This window comes from Helianthus annuus, chromosome 17, assembly GCF_002127325.2.
Source record: "Helianthus annuus cultivar XRQ/B chromosome 17, HanXRQr2.0-SUNRISE, whole genome shotgun sequence".
Lineage (NCBI taxonomy): Eukaryota > Viridiplantae > Streptophyta > Magnoliopsida > Asterales > Asteraceae > Helianthus > Helianthus annuus.
In genome coordinates, this window is record NC_035449.2 from 138,359,937 (window position 1) to 138,382,195 (window position 22,259).

The following is a 22,259-nucleotide window of genomic DNA, read 5'->3' on the forward strand; positions in this document are numbered from 1 at the left end:
CTTTTACAACCCTAGATATGAAGCACATTTCAATAACTCCTGACTTTATCATGTTCTAAAATGACGGATTTTCCCTTGTTGTTATCTTGCTTATCACTTTACCGTTTTTATATTCTTAGGTTATGGATTATCAGGCGTTGTCGGGTTGGGGATGGTGGGTTGATGGGTTACGGGTTTACGGGCTAAAATGTATAATACAAACCTGGCCCATATTATTATTCGTCCCAAAGATTTCTATCCTAACTCGTACATACATAAATTCGGGTTAACCTAAATACAACTTGTTCGTGCTAGTTGACGAGTTATAAGCGAGTTATCACGTGTTTACCGGTGAATATAAGTGTGACAAGTAGATAATATGGTATGACAGAACTAACAACTATGTAAAATAAAAAATAGAAAAAATAAACATAAAATTATGAAGGCTTTTTTTCTAAATACTTTAACGGGCCAACCTATATTTTATACGCGTCAACCTAAACTGTTTTTCTAAAACGAGTTACTCTGAACGCAGCCCATTTTTAAACGAGTCGTGTAAGTCGTCTCAAAAGCTGTTTTTTTTTAGTCGTGTTCGGATCATATCAAGGATTGTTTCTCCTATGTGTTATGGTTGCGGGAGAAAGTGCATGAGGTTGCATAGCCTTCAAGGAGAGCAGAGAACACTACACCGTTCCCCTTTTCCCATATATTTTGCGAGTGGAAGTGATGGTCATTCTGTTCATCCTTACCTTTAACACATTTTTTTAATTCCGCATAACACTTTTTATTGGTATGTACTTTTTTTTATTTCTATTAAAAATTAAAAGAAGAGGTGAGGGATGAAAGATGAGTATAAAATATGTTGAGCAGTGGATGTGAGTAATTGGAGGAGATGGTAATGTGTTAGTGGGGGATGTGAGTATATAGGAGAGATAGTTTAGAATGCCGAGTATTAGACATGTTAAATAAAAAGTTGATAACAAAGATTTAGGTTTTACAAAACGAAATTTAGAGATAGAATGTTATGGACTAATATCATTGCAAGGTATGGGATTTGTTTCACATCGGTTATATGGGCAACTGATATGGGGTTTATGTACTAAATGGGCTCTCTCACCCATTAGACTAGTCTTTTGGGTTGAGTTCTCTCATTTGGTATGTGACATTGGTATCAGAGCTAGAACTCAGAGCGGTGGCCCATGGAGTGGTGGCCTGGAGAGAGCCAGTCGTGACCAATGTGGTCGTGAACGAAGCTCAGAGTGGTGGCCTGAAAAGAGCCAGCCGTGAACAACATGGCTGTGACCAACGAGGACGTTGGCCCTTAAGGAGGGTCGATTGTTATGGACTAATACCATTGCAAGGTATGTGACTTGTACCACATAGGTTGTATGGCAACCGATATGGGGTTTATATACCAAATGGGCTCTCTCACCCACTAGACTAGTCTTTTGGGTTGAGTTCTCTCGTATATTAAGAAATAAAACATTAATATTAAAAAGAGAGTCGAAGAAAAGAGAAGTGGTGAAATAAAAGAAGCTAGAAAAGAATATTGAGCTCACCAAATTGTAAAACGTGGCACAACTCATCCTCCATCTCTATCACTATATTCTTTTAGTGTTTCTTTTTCTTTTCCATGTTTGAGCCACAAGCCAAATTGCATGAGATACAATCTTTAAATTTTGAAGATATGAGAGCATTTACATTGGAATCACTATACATTCCTCATCCTGTAATTCGAAGAAAATTTTAAAGATATATATCAATATTTGCACTTCTTCTAATTCCCTCAAATAGGAAAAAGGTACAGGGTGTGAATATTAATTTATAGTTTTTGTTAGCGGTGATTGGAAGTGATGACGGGGGTAGCTCAAGACAAAATAAAATGACTAAAATACTTGAGTGCTCAAAGGGTTAAAGGGTTCGAAGGTCAAAAAGTCGTAGAGGTGAAGTAAAGTAGTATGAGAACAGTAGAATGTCACATCTCCGAATCACTTCACCAACCCACTAGCCGCAAAAGTAACGCAGGTCCCAGAGCACACTCTATTATCCAGGGGTCAAAAGGCTTTAACCCCCGAAAGGGTAAGCCCCTCACTGCAAGCAGGGACACTAGTCAAAAGCATTCTTCTTTGGGAGATGCCCTCTCCTATATAAGTGACACTTCATTTACTTTCTAGGACATTCCAGGGCAGTCTTGATTTCACTAAATCCTTGGCCATACATCACCAAATACTTGCTTCTCGCAAGATACTCTTTTGTCACTTCCAACATACACATTCTGTTTGCTCCTTCATTTAAATCTGAACGAACTTCAGAGGAGGGCCCATAGCAAACAACAAGAAGAAACTAGTAAACCTCCTTCCACGTCTTGCAAACGTGGGGGGACCCTGCGACCTGCGTTAGGCAAGGTTGAACCCTTCAACGCTTTTGCCTAACTAGCCCAGCTACCATCCTTGGTCTATTACTTGTTGCATCAACAAGTTGGCGCCCACCGTGGGACTACGCCACTATTTTTCTCCAAAAAGACCTAGTAGTGTAGCTCCGTTCTCTTGAAATTACCATGTCCGAAAGTGGATCTCCCGGGGAAGTGAATCAGGTTCCTAACACTTCCGCTCCAGGTGCTAGCCAAGCTCAAGCGGCTACACCCGTTTCCTTCTCAACACCAGGAGGCACCCCGGAATTCCTAACTTTCAGTACACCTACTCCGTCCAGATCAGGGGTTCCTTCCCCCAATGTTGGTGTCACCAGTGCTCCGTCACATGTCGCGCTTACCCCGGAGGGGGTCGCCAACAATTTCCTTGAGTTGAGGTCCCTCCTCAACCAATATGTGAGTAGAGAAAGGGACAAGGGAGTGAGAATCCGTCTAGACTATGACGAACCAGAGCCGACGTTGTCTCCTGGACCTCCCATTCCTCCCTTTGCATCTAGGGATGAGGCAGGACCCAACAATCCACCAAATCCTAACCCGTATCTATCATCAAGACCAAACCCTACACTATACCCTCTCTTTTCGTCTCAACCTGCTGCAAGTGGTGTTCCGCTGGGCCATGAACTCACCCTTGATTAGCTCCTGCAGTCCCCACTAACGAGCCTTCCACCCACAACGACAACTTCGTGGGAACAAGCCTTTTCGGTACTCCCTCTAGCACGAAGTGCTGTTATGAGCACTCCCTTGGGAATCAACTGTTCTGTGGCACCCGGAAGCCTTCAAGGCTTCAACCTAATGCCCCAGATGATGACCCAGATGATGGCCAACTTCCCGTGGCAACACTTCATCAATCAAGTTCTAGCCACTCAAGGAAACAACAATGGTAACAACAATGTGGGTACAAGGGATGAAGAAGATTTGGCCAAGCCTTATAAGCCAAGCAACCTTTCATGCTTTTCACAGCAGATTGCCGATTATGACTTCCAGACAAAAATCAAAATGCCGGCCCACATCAGAACATATGATGGGACTGAAGATCCTGAAGACCATCTTCAGATCTTTACCGGAGCAGCAAGAATCGAGAAATGGTCGAACGCTGAATGTTGCTTAATGTTCATGCAAACCCTTGTGGGATCGGCAAGAATCTGGTTCAATGACTTACCTGCTCAAAGCGTTCGAAGCTTTGACGATCTTAGCAAGGGGTTCTTAGCCAATTTCTCCCAGCAAAGGCGATATGTCAAAGATGCTACAGTGATTTTCCAGATCAAGCAAAGAGATGACGAAAGCCTTCGGGAATTCATAGAAAGATACAAGAGGGAAGGCCTAACTTATGTGGGAGCAGACGAGAAAATGAGGGTGGCCGGTTTTATGAACGCCATAACATCCAAATACCTCACAAGAGATTTCAACAAATCCCTCCCCAAGACCTTGGAAGAAGCTCTTGAAAGGGCTGAGGCCCACATTCGAGGAGAAGAGTCAGTGGATATCAAAGAACAAAGGAAGAGAGGGTCCAGCTGGCGAGGTAATAGCCCAGCCAGAAAGAGAGGAAATTTTAACTCCTATGACAGACGCCAAAAAGGTTCAGACCATCGAAGGTCTGAAGGTCGCAACCCTTCCAACAGGGAAAAAGGCATGAGTTTCATCCATCTCACCAAAACTCCTCAAGAAATCCTGGCAACCGAAGAGGTTAAGCAAAACTTTCGACCTCCTAGGCCTCTCCCCAAAAGCAGAAAGAATGAAAACTCCACACAATATTGTGAATTTCATGAAGAAAAGGGCCACCACACCAATGACTGCTTCCAACTTAAGAAAAGAATTGAAGAAGCTGTCAAGTCCGGAGAACTTGCTCACTTGGTGAAAGGAGTAAGGGACAAAATGGCTGAAGGAAAAGGTAAGGAAGTCAATATGGTGGATTTTGATGGAAGGGTTCCACAGAAGAGACAACGGTTGGAGGCTTGGGAGCTTCAGTGTGTTTGCTTTCCCCCAACAGAGAAAGACCCTCTTTAAAACCCCCTTGTGGTAGAAGCAACTGTGGGAACATTACCAACGAATAGGGCATACATAGACACTGGGGCAGCTACCGAAATCATGTTCGAAAAGTTCTTCAGTCGCCTGAGCAATGAAGAACGATCAAGGCTTCAACCCTCTGGGACCTCCATAAAAGGTATTGCCGACATACCCCTTAAGCCTTTAGGGCAACTGACGCTTAATGTTCGTTTTAGCGAAGGTCAAAAGGAAAGAACTCAACCACTTACCTTTGTGGTTATCAATATTCCCTCAAACTACGATGTGATCATTAGGAGGCCAGGACAGTGTGCGTTTTACATGGTTGTGTCCATCGGCCATGGCACTGTCAAATTTCCCACTGAAAGGGGAATAGCAACCCTTCAACCTTCCCAGGAAGCCTACATGGTTGAAGGTGAAAATTCCAAAAGCAAAGAAGACAAGCAAAAGTTGATCATAAATCCTAAGTACCCTGAGCAAAGAATAAGGGTCAATCCAAGCCTCTCATAAGAAACCCTCTCATATCTCGAAAAGTTGCTAACACACAACAGTGATGTCTTCGCTTGGTGTCCAGAGGATATGACAGGAATTCCTCGGAACATTGCCGAGCACGAGTTAAGGATACCACCGGATGTCAAGCCCGTGGTTCAAAAGAAAAAAAGTTTGGCACCAGAAAGAAGTTTGGCTGCATGCCAGGAGGTTGAGAAGCTCGTGTCAGCCGACATTCTCCGAGAGGTCAAGTACCAATCATGGGTTGCAAACCCAGATATGGTCAAGAAGCCAGACAACTACTGGAGGATGTGCACAGATTTCAAGGATCTCAATAAAGCTTGCCCCAAGGATTGCTATCCAATACCGGAAATTGATCTCAAGGTTGACTCCCTCACCGGCTATCCTTTCAAATGCTTTCTAGATGCTTACAAAGGGTATCATCAAATACTCATGAAAGAAGAAGATGAGGAAAAGACGGCATTTCACACCGATAAGGGAATCTTTTGTTACCGAAAGATGCCTTTCGGTCTCAAGAATGCTGGGGCCACCTACCAACGTCTGGTGGACAAAGCCTTCGCAAGCCAATAGGTAAAAACATGGAAGCATATGTGGATGACTTGGTGATCAAGAGCAAGACGGAATCTCAAATGCTCGATGACATCCAAGAAACCTTCAAGAACCTAAGAAAAGTTAACATGAAGCTCAACCCCGAGAAATGTTCATTTGGGTTTGAAGAAGGCAAGTTCCTGGGCCATATTGTTGGGAAACAAAGCATTAAGGCCAACCCAAACAAGGTGAAAGCTGTTCTTGAAGCCAAACCACCAAAAACCAAGAAGGAGATTGAAAGCTTGAATGGAAAGCTTGCAGCCTTGAAGCGTTTTACCTCAAAATTAGCATAGAGGTTTCTCCCTTTCTTCAAAACGCTTAAAGGTTGCACTGACAAGAAGGACTTCAAATGGACTGAAGAGGCTAACGAAGCCTTCGACCAAATGAAGCAGCACCTATCTTCCCTGCCTGACATGGCAGCCCCAGAAACAGGTGAGTTGATTTTAGTCTACCTCTCAGTTGCCGAAGAAGCAATAAGCGCGGTCCTCACTATTGAACGAGAAAAAATCCAGGTACCCGTTTATTTCTTCAGTAAAACTTTAAAATTGGTTGAAACCAAATACCCTCCTTTAGAAAAACTTGCCCTAGCTCTAGTGCAAATAGCTAGAAGGCTTTGAAGGTATTTCCAAGTATATCCTATACAAGTGGTCACCGACCAACCTATCAGGAGTGTGCTTGAAAAACCAGAAAACTCAGGACGATTAGCCAAATGGGCCATAGAACTAGGTGAATATAACATCACCTATGTTCCTAGAAAGGTCATCAAGGCCCAAGTCTTGGCTGATTTCATTATAGAAGTCCCTATGCAAACTGTCACTAAAGTGAACACTGCAACCTCTGAACCCTCTGACCTTGAAGCCTGGAAGCTTTTCACCGACGGGGCTTCAAGCGTTGAAGGATCAGGGGCTGGGCTCATTTTGATCAACCCAGAAGGGTTGGAATTCACATATGCTCTCCGTTTTGACTTTCAGACCACCAATAACGAGGCTGAATACGAGGCACTGATCGCCGGTCTAAGGCTGGCCAAAGAAATGAAGGTCCAAAAGCTTGAAGTGTTCACAGACTCATTACTGGTCTCAAGCTAAGTAAACGATAGCTATGTTGCCAAAGAGCCCAACATGAAACGGTACAAAGAAAAATCTAAAGAATTGATGAACACCTTTCAAATGTGCACAATCAAACAAATTCCAAGATCCCAAAACAAGAAGGCAGATGCCTTAAGCAAGCTTGCATCTCTCACTTTTGCCCACCTAACAAAGAAGGTGTTAGTAGAAGTGTTAAAAGCTCCATCAATCGATGAGATGGAAGTTCAGGACATAATCATTGATGAAGATCCAAATTGGATGACTCAAATCAAGAAATTCCTTAAAAATGGTGAACTACCAAATGATCAAGTAGAAGCTGAAAGGGTTAAAATCAAGGCAAGGCAGTACGTGTTACAAGGAGAAACCCTTTACAAAAAGGGTTACCTTGCCCCCTTGCTAAGATGTGTTGGTCCTGAGCAAAGTCAGTACTTGATCAAAGAAATTCACGAAGGCATATGCGGAGCTCATTTTGGAGCTAGGTCGGTGGTTGCAAAACTCATGAACCTTGGATATTTCTGGCCTTCAATGCATCGTGACACTACTGAGCAATTAAGAAAATGTGATGCTTGCCAGATCCATGCACCGATCCCAAAAAGTCCTAAGCACGACCTTATCCCAATAACCTCGGCATGGCCATTCCATAAATGGGGAATGGACATCGTTGGACCATTTCCCCCAAGCAAAGGAGAAGTAAAATTCCTACTGGTGGCAATAGATTACTTTACAAAGTGGCCCGAGGTTAAACCACTTGCAAAGATCACAGGCAAACAGGTCATTGACTTTTTGGGAAAACATTATTTGCCGATATGGATTGCCGGGGGTACTAGTCACTGATAATGGCAAGCAATTTGCTGAGAAGCCTTTCAGCAGCTGGTGTAAAGAGTACAGGATCAATCAGGTCTTTAGCTCAGTGGCTTACCCGCAATCAAATGGTCAGGTCGAAAGGACAAATCGAAGCATAGTGGAAGGTATCAAAACAAGATTGGGAAGGTACGAAAGCAACTGGCTTGATGAATTGCCTAGTGTTCTATGGGGCATAAGAACAACCGAAAAAACAAGTCATAAAAGAACACCCTACAACTTGGTATTTGGATCCGAGGCTGTAATCCCAGCCGAGGTGGGAGTTGTAACACAACGAATTGTCAACATGGATCTCGAAATAAACCAAAAAGAGACCATGTTGAACTTGCAACTCCTAGAAGAGGCAAGAGACCAAGCTGCAATTCAAGAAGCCAAGTACAAGCAACGAATGGAAGCCTATTACAACAAGAAACTAAAGAACGAACGTTTCAGGCCGGGGGACTTGGTCCTTAGAAACAATGAAGCTAGCAAGAAAGAAAATCAGGGAAAGCTTGGCCCAAAATGGGAGGGTCCATACACCATCCTTGAAGCACACAAGGGTGGATCCAATAAGCTAGCTGAACAAGAAGGTAAAAGGCTTCCAAGGCACTGGAATGGAAAACCCTTGAAAAAGTTTCATGTCTAAGCGGGAAAGATTGGTTTGTATTTTGCAATATTGCATTTCAAGAGTTGAACGATGAAAACCTTTTGTAAAAATATCTCTTGAATGAATGAAGCTGTTTTATTAAATTTGTCTTTCTATCCTAAGAGCAGGTTGAGAACCTAGCAAGAAACTCCATGGCAAGGGCCATGTAAGGGGTTGAGCTCCCAGGCCACATCGCTCAATAGGTTCAAGGGTTGAATGGACCTATATAAGGGGTGAGTTCCTAGATCAACACAACTCCATGAGACTTATTAGCAACAACCAAGAAGTCTTATAGATAGGTTTGGACAGCCTACACCAAATGTTCCTTAGAAAAATAATCAACAAACAAGCTTACAAAAACAAGAAAATAAATAGGATAGGTGCTATACCTTCTTGTTAAAAATACCAAGGCTAAGTGACTGCAGCACTGAACCCTTTAAGGTATAAAAAACATAAGGGCAACACAAACTCAACAAAGACAAGGTTATAAGAAAACAGAAACAATGCAACTTGAACAAAACTTGTAAAACGCAAACAAAGTCAAACCAAAACACTAGAAAGCCTTCAAGGCTTCAAGCACCCAAGATAACAGCTTGAAACCTCAAAGGTTTCAATCTATCTATAGACAGCCAAAAAGCTTAAAAACTTGAAAGCTCAAAACCAACCAAGCTGCCTCAACAAAATAGGCACAAGTATAAAAATGCAAAATATAGTTAAACATAATACCATAACAGAGAAAGCCCCGAAAGACTTTCAGCAAAGCACAGGCTAAAGCAAGTCCTACTGACTTGCAAGATAAGACATTGTTCAAGAGGCCATATAGGCCTAAAAGCACAACCACGTAACAGGAACCTTAGGGGTTCCTGCAAAACCTAATATTGTTCAAAGTTAATATTACAAACCACAAGTTGTTTTTGCTAAGAAAGCTACGAATAATCATCAAACATTGGCAGAAGGCTTGGAGGCCCCAGAACCTTCAGCCTTGGCCTTTTTTGCCTTCTTGGACTTCTTAGCTTTTGCACCACCATCACCACCTACTGCTGAAGCCTCCAAGCTTGCATCCTTCGAAGCATCCGACACACTTGAAAGAGTGTCATCACTATCTCCTGAATAGGATCTTTTCTTCGAAAGGGAACCCAAGACTTCAGCACAAACTTTTTCATTAAGGCCTTCCGGTTTCAAGTCCTGTAAAACAGAAAGAGGCTTACCAAAACAAGAAGAAACCTGATGAACAAAAGGATAGGTCAGCCTCTCCATCTGTTCAACCGAGCCTTTAAAAACATTAGAGGCTTCAGGAGGAAACAAAGGAGACTTTTCCAGAGGATGCCCAGCTTCATGCAACTTATAACCAACAATGAGGCCTTGGTGTTTTCCCAAATTGAGCAACTTAGTGTAAACCTCACCAAGAGTAGAGTTAAATTCAGCAGAGTGAAGCAGATAAGTAACAACTTGTTGAAAGCCCTGCTCAATCAACCACTGGTTATCACTAGTAGCCCGGAAAACCAAAGCCTTCAAGCTTTCCTTCTCATCATCAAAGGCTTTCTGAGCAACAGACAAAGCCTCCTTGCCTGCCTTTAGCTTCAATCGATCGGCCTCAAAACTCTTCTTAAAATCACTCATCTCAATCTCATGCTGCTTCGACAAATCTTCAACCTTTTTTGACCAAGCCTCCTCTTTCTCAGCAAAACCACTTATCTCCTTCTTCATTGCGGCCATCCAAGATTTCATTTTATCTTTCTTCTTAGAAAACTCTTCATATTCTTGCATCCTCTGGCGAAAACGGGCAATGCCTTGAGGAAGCATGACAGCAAGGTTACAAGTGCTTAGAATCATACTAGACAACATCACGTCATCATCCATCTCGGAAATAGTATTATGAACTGAATGAGGAGCAATATGACTCAAAGCATCTTCACAAACAGCAGCATCCTTAAAACTGTCATCAATCATCACCGACGAACCTGGCACATAAACCGCATCCGGATCCAACCCTTCAACATCCATGCTCGAAGAACCCTGAACAGGAGTAGCAATAACCTTTTTGGCTGAAGCCTTTTTGCCATGAACAACTAGCTTCTTCTCTTTTTCAGAACCCACTTCAACACCTTGATCCCCAGAAACTTCGATATCATCACTCAACTCCACTGGTTCAGTAGAGGTGGATTGAGGAACACCCTTTAAACGACGAGTGGATCGCCGGGTTGAAGCCTTGAGGGCAAGAGGTTTAGAAAAACCTTTCACATTGGAAACGCCGACATATCCAGTACCCTCAAACCTTTGTTTAGTACCTTTAACCACATCATTCTCATCAGGGATAACGGGAACATCTTCAAATACCACATCAGAAGTATCGTCACTCTTAATGAAATCCAAGGCAGACATAACTGCAAACAACAAACAGACAAGAACATAAGACATAAATTAAGAAAAACACAAGAAAAGTGAAGAAGAAAATGCATACCCGTGCCATTCCTCATCAGAACCGGATCACGGTTAGCCTTTTCCCATGACTTACTAACCCCTAACAAGACTAGCAAATGCTCAGGAAAGGGACGAACCCTTGAAGGGCACTCCCGGATGGCTTTCAGAAAAGCATCATTCAAATCGTATTCAGGGGGTTCCGGTTCATTGAGAACAGGATCCGGGTGCCTCCACACCATCTTGAAAGGAACAATAGAGTCAGAAACCCAGAAAAAACGGTCCTTCCAGGTACCAAGGGTGGTTACCATGGAAGAAATAAGGCAAGCATCGACCTTGGATATTTCAAAAGTGAACCAGTCACCGTTTTTGGCCAATCGAAAAAATCGGTGAAAAAGCAAAAGCGAAGGATCATAACCAAGGGCACGACACAAAACTTTGAAATATAAAACCCTAGCCATACCCTTTGGATGAATCTGACCAAAGCAGACTCGGTAATACTCCAATAAGTTCAATACAAACAGGGAAAACGGATGACGGAGGTTCGAAAACTCAATGTGACGGCAATAAAGAGCGATAAAACCAACCGGACATTTGTCAATTGATACATCACACGCAGGAGCAGTAGGTTTAAATTTAGTCCCAATACCATATTCCATACAAAACAACTCTACTTCTTCCTGGGTTAATCGAGAAAAGGATCTCGACAAATCCTTACGAGCACCCATTTTTTGAAAAAATACGAAGTAAGTAAGGAGAAAAAGAAGAAGCAGGGACTAACCTTGGAGTAAAGAAACGAAATTGCAGAGAGAAACTTGAAGGGATAATGTGAAGAATGAATGACTATTTTCTATCATAAAAACCAAAATAGGGTTATAATGGCAAACAGTTAAAGACTGCAAAAACCGCTGCCCTATGAACTGCAACACATCAGTCAAATCAGTTGTCAGTTTTTAAAATTCAAAAAATAACTGACTCCAACCTTTCAAGCCTTTAAGCTTTGAACACCTTGAAACCTTTTGTCAATAAAAACACATGTAAAAAAGTAAGAAGTCTTTGAGCTCACCTCCCAAACACCTCTGACTTGGGGGGCTGATGACGGGGGTAACCCAAGACAAAATAAAATGACTAAAATACTTGAGAGCTCACAGGGTTAAAGGGTTCGAAGGTCAAAAAGTCATAGAGGTGAAGTAAAGTAGTATGAGAACAGTAGAATGTCACATCTCCGAATCACTTCACCAACCCACTAGCCGCAAAAGTAACGCAGGTCCCAGAGCACACTCTATTATCCAGGGGTCAAAAGGCTTTAACCCCCAAAAGGGTAAGCCCCTCACTGCAAGCAGGGACACTAGTCAAAAGCATTCTTCTTTGGGAGATGCCCTCTCCTATATAAGTGACACTTCATTTACTTTCCAGGACATTCCAGGGCAGTCTTGATTTCACTAAATCCCTGGCCATATATCACCAAATACTTGCTTCTCGCAAGATACTCTTTTGTCATTTCCAACATACACATTCTGTTTGCTCCTTCATTCAAATCTGAATGAACTTCAGAGGAGGGCCCATAGCAAACAACAAGAACAAACTAGTGAACCTCCTTCCACGTCTTGCAAACGTGGGGGGACCCCGCGACCTGCGTTAGACAAGGTTGAACCCTTCAACCCTTTTGCCTAACCAGCCCAGCTATCATCCTTGGTCTATTACTTGTTGCATTAACAGGAAGAAATATAAAAATTAATAAAGAAGCATTATAAAATTAATCAAATAGAAATAAATATAAAAAATTAGATTTAAGGGGTTTTAAAAGATGAACAAATTTTAGTGATAAAGGTATTTTTAGCAAAATTAGAAGGCCGGTGATGATGATTCCAATGTGAATGCTCTAGATAGTGAATCTCTATATATATAGAAATTTATAGTTTCAATTTTTTATATTTTAGAGATGGGCATATAGATGAAGACGGAGATTTGAATGTAGAAGAAAAACAGGAGAAATTTTTAAAAATTAAAGATGAAGACTTAGTGTTCTAATACCAGTCAAATTATTGTTTAAGTAAACTTCTGTTTTGCTCCCTGTGGTTTATTCGTTTTAACGGTTTTGCTCCAATCCTTTAAAAATAACCATTTTACTCCTTGATGTTTCGTTTTTGTCGCCAGTTTGCTCCTCGTCCTAAACTCCATCCATATTGTATGTTTACTAGAAGAGTATTTTCGTAATTTTAAGGATAAAAGTAAGGGTATTTTAGTAATTTCCTGATACATTTTCAATTACATATTAAAATTTTAAGATTCATATTGTTATTTTGTTACTAAAATATAAAAATAAGCCATATCTCTGATTCTCATTCTCTTTCTATCCATGTACCACCACCTACCAGAACCAGTCGTCGCCACCAAGAACCACCACCATCACCTCCGGCTGCCACCTCTCTCTCTCTCTATCTCTCTCTTTCTCAATTGTAACCATAACCTCCTGCTGCCATAACCACCCACCTACCGACCGCCATCTACTGCCACCACCACCTGTTGAAGTTATCTCTCATTATTTGAATCATTTGGCGATATTTAAAACCCTAGAGCAGATCCACACACAAGATTTGAAACAACAATTGGGATTTGCAGATCTACACACCAAGAAACCTAAGAGCAGATCTACTCACAACATTGGTGGTTAGTCTAACAGTGGTCGTGGTGGTGAGGGTGGGTTAGGTCCACAGAGATGGTGTTGGAACTTTGACTGGCTTAGGTCTTGCCGACGAGTTAGAGTTTTTTTGTCCGACTTTGTGGTGGTGGAGGTTTAACTAGTTCTAGATCTCGCTGTTTTATCTCCAAAAGGGCATGTCTTAAACCGTTGACAGACGGCGTCGATGGTTGTGGTCTAGGGTTCCGACAATTGTTTTACTCTCAAGATTGGACACTACTCTGGTAGATTCGCCACCTGCAATTTTATCTCCATTGCTTCTCTGGTAGACCATTTGGTAAGGTGACGGTGACTGGTTGTAGAGAGAGAGGGGAGAGAGAGACATAGTGAGAGAGTGAAATCGGGGTTTTTTCTTATATACATAGACATATATATTATTAAATGGATTTTAGAAATCAATTTAAATACATATATATAGAATTACCATAATACCCTTACCTTTAACAAACATTTTAGAAAGAGTTAGCGACGAGGAGTGAAATGAAGAAAAGTTAAATAGATCAGAGAGTAAAATGGCTATTTTTAAAAGATTGGGACAAAACCGTTAAAACGACCAAACAACGGGGAGCAAAACAGAAGTTTACTCTTATTGTTTTGTATTTAGTTTCTTATTTTCTTGTTAAACTATTTTTCTTTTTAACTTCTAGAACTACGTGATGGGTAGTTTATTATTTTATATAACAACCATGGCCAATATATAAATTCCACACACATTAAATCTATTGGTATGGTTTGGGGATCACGGGATATATGCAAATCTTATCTTTATCCTTAGGGAAAGGAGCATTACTTCCAAAACAAATAACAGAAAAACAAGAAAAAACAGTATATATATATATATACACACACGCACGCCAAAAAAAGCTATCAATAACAAAATGAGTGGTGGAAGCCTAACATTAAAGAAACATAACCTATATAACAGGTTGAAGCAACATAAAGACATAAAGTCAAGCTTACATTCACATATTTATATAAGACTAATCACATTAACTTTTTGTTTTTGTAGTTCTTTTTCCAAAACTACTTCTTTTCTTTTAGAAAGAATTAGAAGGATAACTTATATGGTTTATTTATATCATGGGGTTGGCCCTTAGCTACGATAAAGGGTATGATAAAGTACACATATGGTTTTTGGTGCTTATTCATAGATCACATTTCAGGATGTCTAAAGCCCTCCTTTGTCCTATATCTTTGAGTTTTTGGCACATCACGCATTGACTAAGACTCCTTCCGGCATGGAGAACAACGATCAGTTGCAAATTGAACTCCTTGGAAGACATGCAAATCAAATAGAGTTTCGAGTCCCCCATCATCCGCAAACCAATATAACTTGGTCTTCAATCGTCTAATCTTCGAGGATCTAAAAAAAACCCTTAGTCATTTTGGTGGAATATTGAAGGTTCCGATGCACCTCACAAGGTCGATAAACTCAGAATCACATACATTATAAAGTGCGGAATCCAACACACGTGTAGACGTGTCGAATGTCACACCCACTTGTAACGGAAGCGTGATGTGTGATTATGAAAGGTTTTCATAGCATTCGATAGTGTAAACATCTACATGGTTTAAATAAACAACGATGCTAATTGTATATAACGAGTTAACGCTACCCGCGCGTTGCGGCGGGAGTTGATTATCAAAGTTTTTAGTATAAAATGTGGGTATTCTTTTGTATAAGCAAAATATTGATTGCGAGCTTAAGATATTTGTCCAAAATTCCAAATCAACGTACAAAACGTTTGGCACAACCATTTAAACAAACTTAATAATCATATTAAGTATTATTAGGCACACTCATATATAAACAATCTTCATACAAGTAGTTGTGAGGGATCCTTTGTTAGTCACATGAACAAAAGTTATTCTCATACTAATTTTAATATCGATGAATGTGGTCCCCAACAAATATGGTGTGGAAGTGTGGCATAGGTAACACTTGATAGCATAGCAATATAGAATTACTACGTAATTAATGATGGAATATGTTGGAATTCGTAGGTATATATGTATGATTGTATCCTATCTATCCTTGAATTTTATTACCAGTAATATCATACAGAATGGTAGGTGTGGTGATAATGTGGAAGTCTCTCCACGTCAGGAACACCGCCCTATGGGGTGGCGTGGTGGTGAGGGTGGATGATCCTTTACTGGCGTGGGGCGTTTTGGTTTGCTGACGTGAGCCTCTTGATTGATGGGTGTAGTTTAAGTTTGTTTTATTTGGTTAATGTTTATTTATTTTTATTATTTTTTTAAATAACATAAAAACTCAAAAATGATGCAAAAATTTCTACATAAAATCTTCAAAAAAATTTACAAAAATCTGCAAAAGATCTACAAATATTCTGCAAAAGAATCTGCAAAAAAATTATGCAAAAATTCTTAAAAAATTCAACAAAATTCTGAAAATAATAATCTGCAAAAATTGATTATGAAATAGATAATAACTTTCCAATAATCCAAACCAAAAAAATGAATTAGAATTGTTGTGTTTTCTACCAATCAAATACAAATTACAATTAAGAAGTCAAAACAACTCAAAATAAATATAAACACTAACCATCCTGTTGAATTCAAAATAAGGGATATTTACATATATCCCCCTATTAAGAGCCTTTATTACATATTTACCCAACCTATAAGATTAATTACATATTTCCCCTTTTCTTATAAGATTACCAATTTACCCTTTTTATAATTTAATCTTTCATTATTAAATTCTGCAACCATCAAATCCAATAAAAAACAGGAATTGATTTCAATTTTCAACCATAGCCTAACAAATAAACTAAAGAGCAGACACAATCTTTTTAGATCAATATTTCTTCCTTTTTCCGTAATCAAAACATGTTCTATAAGCTAACAAATGAAATACTTAATCAAAATGACTAACCACTGCTGCTATTGCTCAAACAAAGGATATAATTGAGATATGAAAGAAAATGTAGGAAATATAGGAAACGTGGGCACAGGGGTGATGTTGGATGTTGATCAAATCAAACAAAAACTACCTTAAGCCACTGTTGATGCAACAAACACGGGACCAAGGATGGTAGCTAAGCTGGTTAGGCAAAAAGGCTGAAAGGTTCAGTTTTGCCTAACGCAGGTCGCGGGGTCCCTCCACGTTTGCAAAACGTGGAAGGAGGTTCACTAGTATGTACTTGTTATTTGCTTTGAGGTTCTTTCTCCGAGGCCAGCTCGAATCCAGAAAAGAAAGCAAATAGAATGAATGTGATGAAGAGTTGTTTGGAAGTGACAAAGAACTCTTTGAATGACTAGAGATTAAGGAATCTCTGCCTTTTCGGAATGTCTTAGAAGTGAACATGAGCTGTCTTCTTATAGGGGAAGACATCTCCTGAAATGGCATAAACAAGACTAGCGAAACCTGTTTGCAATGGAGGGTTTCCCCTTTTGGGGTTGAAGGCTTTGGACCCCTGGTTAATAGAGTGTGCCTGTGCAGACCTGCTCTGACTTTGTGAGTTGGTGAGCATGAGTTGGTGAGACGAGTCCTTGGACATGACTGATTACTATTTCTCGATTTCCTCATTTTACAGCTTTTCATCCGATGAACCTTTCAACCTTTTAAGCTCTTTGCATATTAATCATTTTATTTATCCTTGGGCTACCCCCGTCGTCAGCCCCCCAAGTCAGAGGTTTTTGGGGTAATATGCTCAAAGACTTCTGACTTTTATGCATGTCTTTTAAAGGCTTCAAGGGTTCGTTGCTTGGAGGCTTGAAAGGTTTGAGGCAGTTACTTTTTTTGAATTTTGAATTTGAAACGATTTGACAGTTGATTTGATTGACATGTGTCAGGCGGCGGTTTTACAGGAACCATTTATTTACCTTTATTACCCCTGCTTTAATATCTTATTTATTTTAAAGTTGTAAAATTTCTTCATTTTACTTACAATCATTCACAGTTTCCTTCCTCAGGTTAGTTTCTCTTCTCCATTTTCGTTTTTACTTTGTTCAATCATGGGTGCCCTTAAGGATTTAGCGAGGTCATTCTCTCGAATGACACAAGAGGAAGTAGACCTGTTTTGTCTTGAATATGGTATTGATAAAAAATTTAATCCAACTGCCCCTTCTTGCGATGTTTCTGTTGACAAACCAAATCCTGGTTCGATTGCTTTGTATTGTCGTCACTTTCAGTGGTCTAATCTTCGTTACCCTTTTTCGTTTTTCGTTTTGAACTTGCTTGAGTATTATCGTGTTTCTTTTGGGCAAGTTCATCCGAAGGGGATGGCTAGGGTTTTGCACTTTGAAATGTTGTGTCGTGCTCTTGGGTATGATCCCTCTTTGTTGCTTTTTCGGAGATTTTTTCGTTTAGCCAAAAATGGTGATTGGTTCACCTTTGAGACATCAAAGGTTGATACTTGTCTTATTTCATCCATGGTTACAACGCTTGGGTCCTGGAAGGATCGGTTTTTCTGGGTTTCTGACTCTATCGTTCCTTTCAAAATGGTGTGGAGGCGTCCGGATGCTGTTCTTAATGATCCGGAGCCTTCTGAATCAGATTTGAACGATGCTTTTCTTTCAGCCATTCGGGGGTGCCCTTCGAGGGTTCGTCCCTTTCCCGAACATTTGTTAGTGCTTTTAGGGGTTAGTAATATTTGGGGAAAAGCCGATCGGGATCCGGTGTTAATGAGAAATGGCATTGGTATGCATTTTTTCCCTTATGCCTCTTCTTATTTTACTTTGCTTATGCCTTATTTTCTTTTGTTTTGTTTTTACCAGTTATGTCTGCTTTAGACTTTATCAAGAGTGACGACACGTCCGATGTTGTGTTTGAGGATGCCCCGTCTGTTCCGGGTGAGAATGTTGTGGTTAGGACTTCCGAGCAAAGGTTTGAGGGCACGGGTTATGTTAGTGTTGCCAACGTTAAGGGTTTTACCAAGTCTAATGCCCCCAAGTCTTCAAGTCGCCGATCTTCTCATCGTTTGCTGAAAGCTGGTCCTCAATCCACTTCTACTGAGCCGGTGGATTTGACTGATGATATTGAAGTTTCAGAGGATCAAGTTGAAGCGGGTGTTGAACAGGACAAGGAGTTGGTTGTTCATGGTAAGAAGGTTCGAGGCAAGAAGGTTGTTCCTGTTCAGGAATCTTCAAGCAGGGACGTTGAAGGGTTGAACCCTGTAGATACTTATGTGCCTGCTTGGCAAGTGAAGAATGATGACACCTTCAAGGATGCTGCTGTTTGTGAGGATGCTCTTAGTCATCTTGCTCCTCCTTCTGTGCGTGAAACCATTGCTGAGATGGATGATGACTTTATGTTGTCTCGCATGGTTTTAACCACCTGTAACCTTGCTGCCATGCTTCCCCAAGGGATTACTCGGTTTCGCCAAAGGATGCGGGAGTATGAGGATTTCTCTAAGAAGAAGGATAAGATGAAATCTTCCCTAGCATCAATGAAGAAGGAAATAGCTGGGTTTGCAGAGAAGGAAGAAGCGTGGAAGAAGGAGGTTGATGGTTTGAAAAAGATGCATGATATTGAGATGGGTGACCTGAGGAAGAGCTTTGAAGCTAACTTGTTGAAGTTGAAGGCTGATCGAGAGGCCTTGGCTGTCCAGCAGCAGGCTTTTCGTGAGGAAAAGGAAGGGTTGAAAGCTTCATTTGGTCAAGTGACTGCGGACAATCAATGGTTGATCGAGCATGGTTTCCAGCAGGTTGTGACTTATCTTTTGCATTCCAAGGAATTTAACTCTGCCCTTGGTGATGTTTACACCAAGCTTTTGAACCTGGGGAAGCATCAAGGCCTTACTGCTGGCTACAAACTTCATGAGTCTGGACAACCCTTGGAGAAGTCACCCATGTTCCGCCCCGAGGCTTCTGATATCTTCAAGGCTTCTGTTGAGCAGATGGAGAGGCTAACTTACCCTTACATTCATGAAGTATCATCTTGCTTTGGTAAGCCTTTGTCTGTTTTACAGGAATTGAAGCCTGAGGGTTGAATGAGAAAGTTTGTGCTGAGGTTTTGGGTTCCTTGTCAAGGAAGAGGTCCTACTCTGGGGATAGTGATGATACCCTCTCGAGTTTGCCTGAAGCTTCAAAGGATGCTGGTTTAGAGACCTCTGCGGTTGGTGGCGAAGAAGGTGCTAAGATGAAGAAGACTAAGAAAGCCAAAAAGTCTAAGGCTGAAGGTTCCAAGCCTTCTGATAACTGATATTTATTCGTAGCTTTCTTAGCAAACACTTAATGTCTGTAATGTTTTAAACAATGTTAGGTTTTTGGGAACCCTTAAGGTTCCTGTGGTTGGTTAGGCCTGTATGGCCATTGAACACTAGTTTTATTTGCAAGTCACTAGGGCTTGCTTTGACTACCTTCTGAAGGTCTTTTATGGCCTTCCTAACTATGATATGATGGTTGCTATGTTGTTGGTGTTATTTTTGTTTGCTCCATTTGCTTGGTTTGCCTTGTGAGGTTTCAACCCTTCAGGCTTTTTGTGTAGTTGTTGATGGGTTGAAGCCTTTAACCTTTCAAGCTTATTTTCTGTTGGCTTGAAATTTGGGTAGCTTTTGGTTTGGTTTGTATGTTTAGTTGATAAGTTCGTTTATCTTTGTCCCTTATTATTTTTTTTTGCCTTGTCTTTGTTTACTTTGTCTTTATGTTTTTTACACTTTAAAGGGTTTAGTGCTGCAGTCACTTTACCTTAGTGTTTATCATCAAGACGTAGTATCTATCCTTTTCTTTATTTCCTTGTAGTTTGTTTGATTTCGTAAGTCTATTTATTGAGTATGTTTTTTAGACTTAAGGAACGATTGGTGTAGGCTATTCAAACCTGTCTATGAGACATTATTGTTTTTCTTTGATAAGTCTCATGGAGTTGTATTGATCTAGGAACTCACCCCTTATATAGGTCCATTCAACCCTTGAACCTATTGAGCGATATGGCCTGGGAGCTCATCCCCTTACATGGCCCTTGCCATGGAGGTTTTTGCTAGGTTCTCAACCTGATATTAGGATAGAAAGACAAGTTTGATAAAATGACTTCATTCATTCAAGCAATATCTGCTTTTACAAAAGGTTTTTGTTTTGATACAAACCAAACTTTCTAAACATAGAACTTTCTCAAGGTTTTTCCGTTCCAGTGCCTTGGGAGCCTTTTGCCTTCTAGATCTCCCAGCTTGTAGGACCCTCCTTTGTGTGCTTCGAGGATGGTGTATGGACCTTCCCATTTTGGGCCTAGTTTCCCTTGGTTTTCTTTTTTTGCTAGCTTCGTTGTTTCTGAGGACTAGATCCCCTGGCCTGAATCGTTCGTTCTTGACCTTCTTGTTGTAGTAGCTTTCCATCTTTTGCTTGTATTTGGCTTCCTGTATTACTGCTTGATCTCGGGCCTCCTCTAGGAGTTGTAAGTTCAACATGGTCTCTTGTGTGTTTACCTCGGGATCCATGTTGACAATTCGTTGGGTTACAACTCCTATTTCAGCGGGAATTACGGCCTCGGATCCAAATACCAAGCTGTAAGGTGTCTTCTTGTGACTTGCTTTTTCTGTTGTTCTAATTGCCCATAAAACGCTAGGCAATTCTTCCAGCCAATTACTTTCATATCTCCCCAATCTTGTTTTGATGCCTTCTACTATGCTTCTGTTGGTCCTTTCAACCTGGCCGTTTGATTGCGGGTAAGCCACTGAGCTGAAGATTTGGTTGATCCTGTACTCCTTGCACCAAAGGCTGAAGGGTTTCTCGGCGAATTGTTTCCCATTATCGGTGACAATTACCCCTGGCAGCCCATAACGGCAGATGATATTTTCCCAAACAAAGTCTATGACTTGCTTTCCTGTGATCTTGGCAAGGGGTTTAACCTCTGGCCATTTGCTGAAGTAGTCAATTGCTACCAACAAGAATTTTACTCCCCCTTTGCTTGGAGGGAATGGTCCAACAATGTCCATTCCCCATTTATGGAATGGCCATGCTGAGGTTATGGGGACCAAGTCATGTTTGGGACTTTTTGGTATTGGGGAGTGGATTTGACAGGCATCACATTTCTTTAATTGCTCGACGGTGTCACGATGCATTGAAGGCCAGAAATATCCCAGATTCATGAGCTTTGCAACCACCGACCTAGCTCCAAAATGAGCTCCGCATATTCCTTCATGCACTTCCTTAACCAAATACTTGCTTTGTTCAGGGCCCACACACCTTAGCAATGGTGCAAGGTAACCTTTTTTATAGAGAGTTTCTCCTTGCAACACATATTGTCTTGCTTTGATCTTTACCCTTTCAGCTTCCGTTTGATCATTAGGCAGTTCATTGTCTTGAAGGAATTTTTTGATAGGAGTCATCCAATTTGGATCTTCCTCGGTGACCACATCTTGCACTTCCAATTCATCAATCGACCGGGCCTTTAACACTTCAACCAACACCTTTTTCGTGAGGTGGGCGAACGTGAGAGATGCCAATTTGCTCAAGGCATCGGCCTTTTTGTTTTGGGATCTTGGAATCTATTTGATGTTACATGCCTGGAAGGTGTTCATTAACTCCTTAGATTTTTCTTTGTACTTTCTCATGTTGGGCTCCTTGGCGACATAGCTGTCATTGACTTGGCTTGATACTAGTAGTGAATCAGTGAACACTTCAAGCTTTTTGACTTTCATTTCTTTGGACAGTCGTAGACCGGCGATTAGTGCTTCGTATTCAGCCTCGTTATTGGTGGTCTGAAAATTAAAACGGAGAGCATACGTGAATTCTAGCCCCTCAGGGTTGATTAGGACTAAACCATCTCCTGACCCTTCAACGCTTGAAGCCCCGTCAGTGAATAATTTCCAGGCTTCAGGGTTGGAGGGTTCAGTGGTTGTGGTGTTTACTTCTTCAATTGTTTGGCTTGGGACTTCGACTAGGAAATCAGCCAGGACCCGAGCTTTGATGGCTTTTCGTGGGACATAGGTGATGTTATGTTCACCTAGTTCCACTGCCCATTTTGCCAACCTTCCTGAGTTCTCAGGTTTTTCAAGCACATTCTTGACAGGTTGGTCAGTGACCACTTGTATAGGATGTGCTTGGAAGTATCTTCTAAGCCTTCTGGCTGTTTGGACCAGGGCTAGAGCGAGTTTTTCAAGG

At 41.0% G+C, this 22,259-nt stretch overlaps 1 protein-coding gene across 1 annotated transcript; it reads left to right on the forward strand.

Annotated features, from left to right (window-relative positions):
• Positions 1-3,403: 3,403 nt before the first annotated feature.
• On the forward strand, positions 3,404-4,411 carry LOC110885505. The gene is made up of 2 exons (XM_022133237.1): positions 3,404-3,926; positions 3,990-4,411. Exons 1-2 carry the CDS (start codon positions 3,404-3,406, stop codon positions 4,409-4,411), a joined length of 945 nt encoding a protein of 314 aa, XP_021988929.1.
• Positions 4,412-22,259: the final 17,848 nt, after the last annotated feature.

Excerpts from the sequence above, each read along its gene's own strand:
- LOC110885505 (XM_022133237.1), top strand. The coding sequence starts at position 3,404 with ATGCCGGCCCACATCAGAACATATGATGGGACTGAAGATCCTGAAGAC. Across the intron at positions 3,927-3,989 it reads GAGAGGGTCCAGCTGGCGAG|ACCATCGAAGGTCTGAAGGT; the intron begins GTAATAGCCCAG and ends AAAAAGGTTCAG.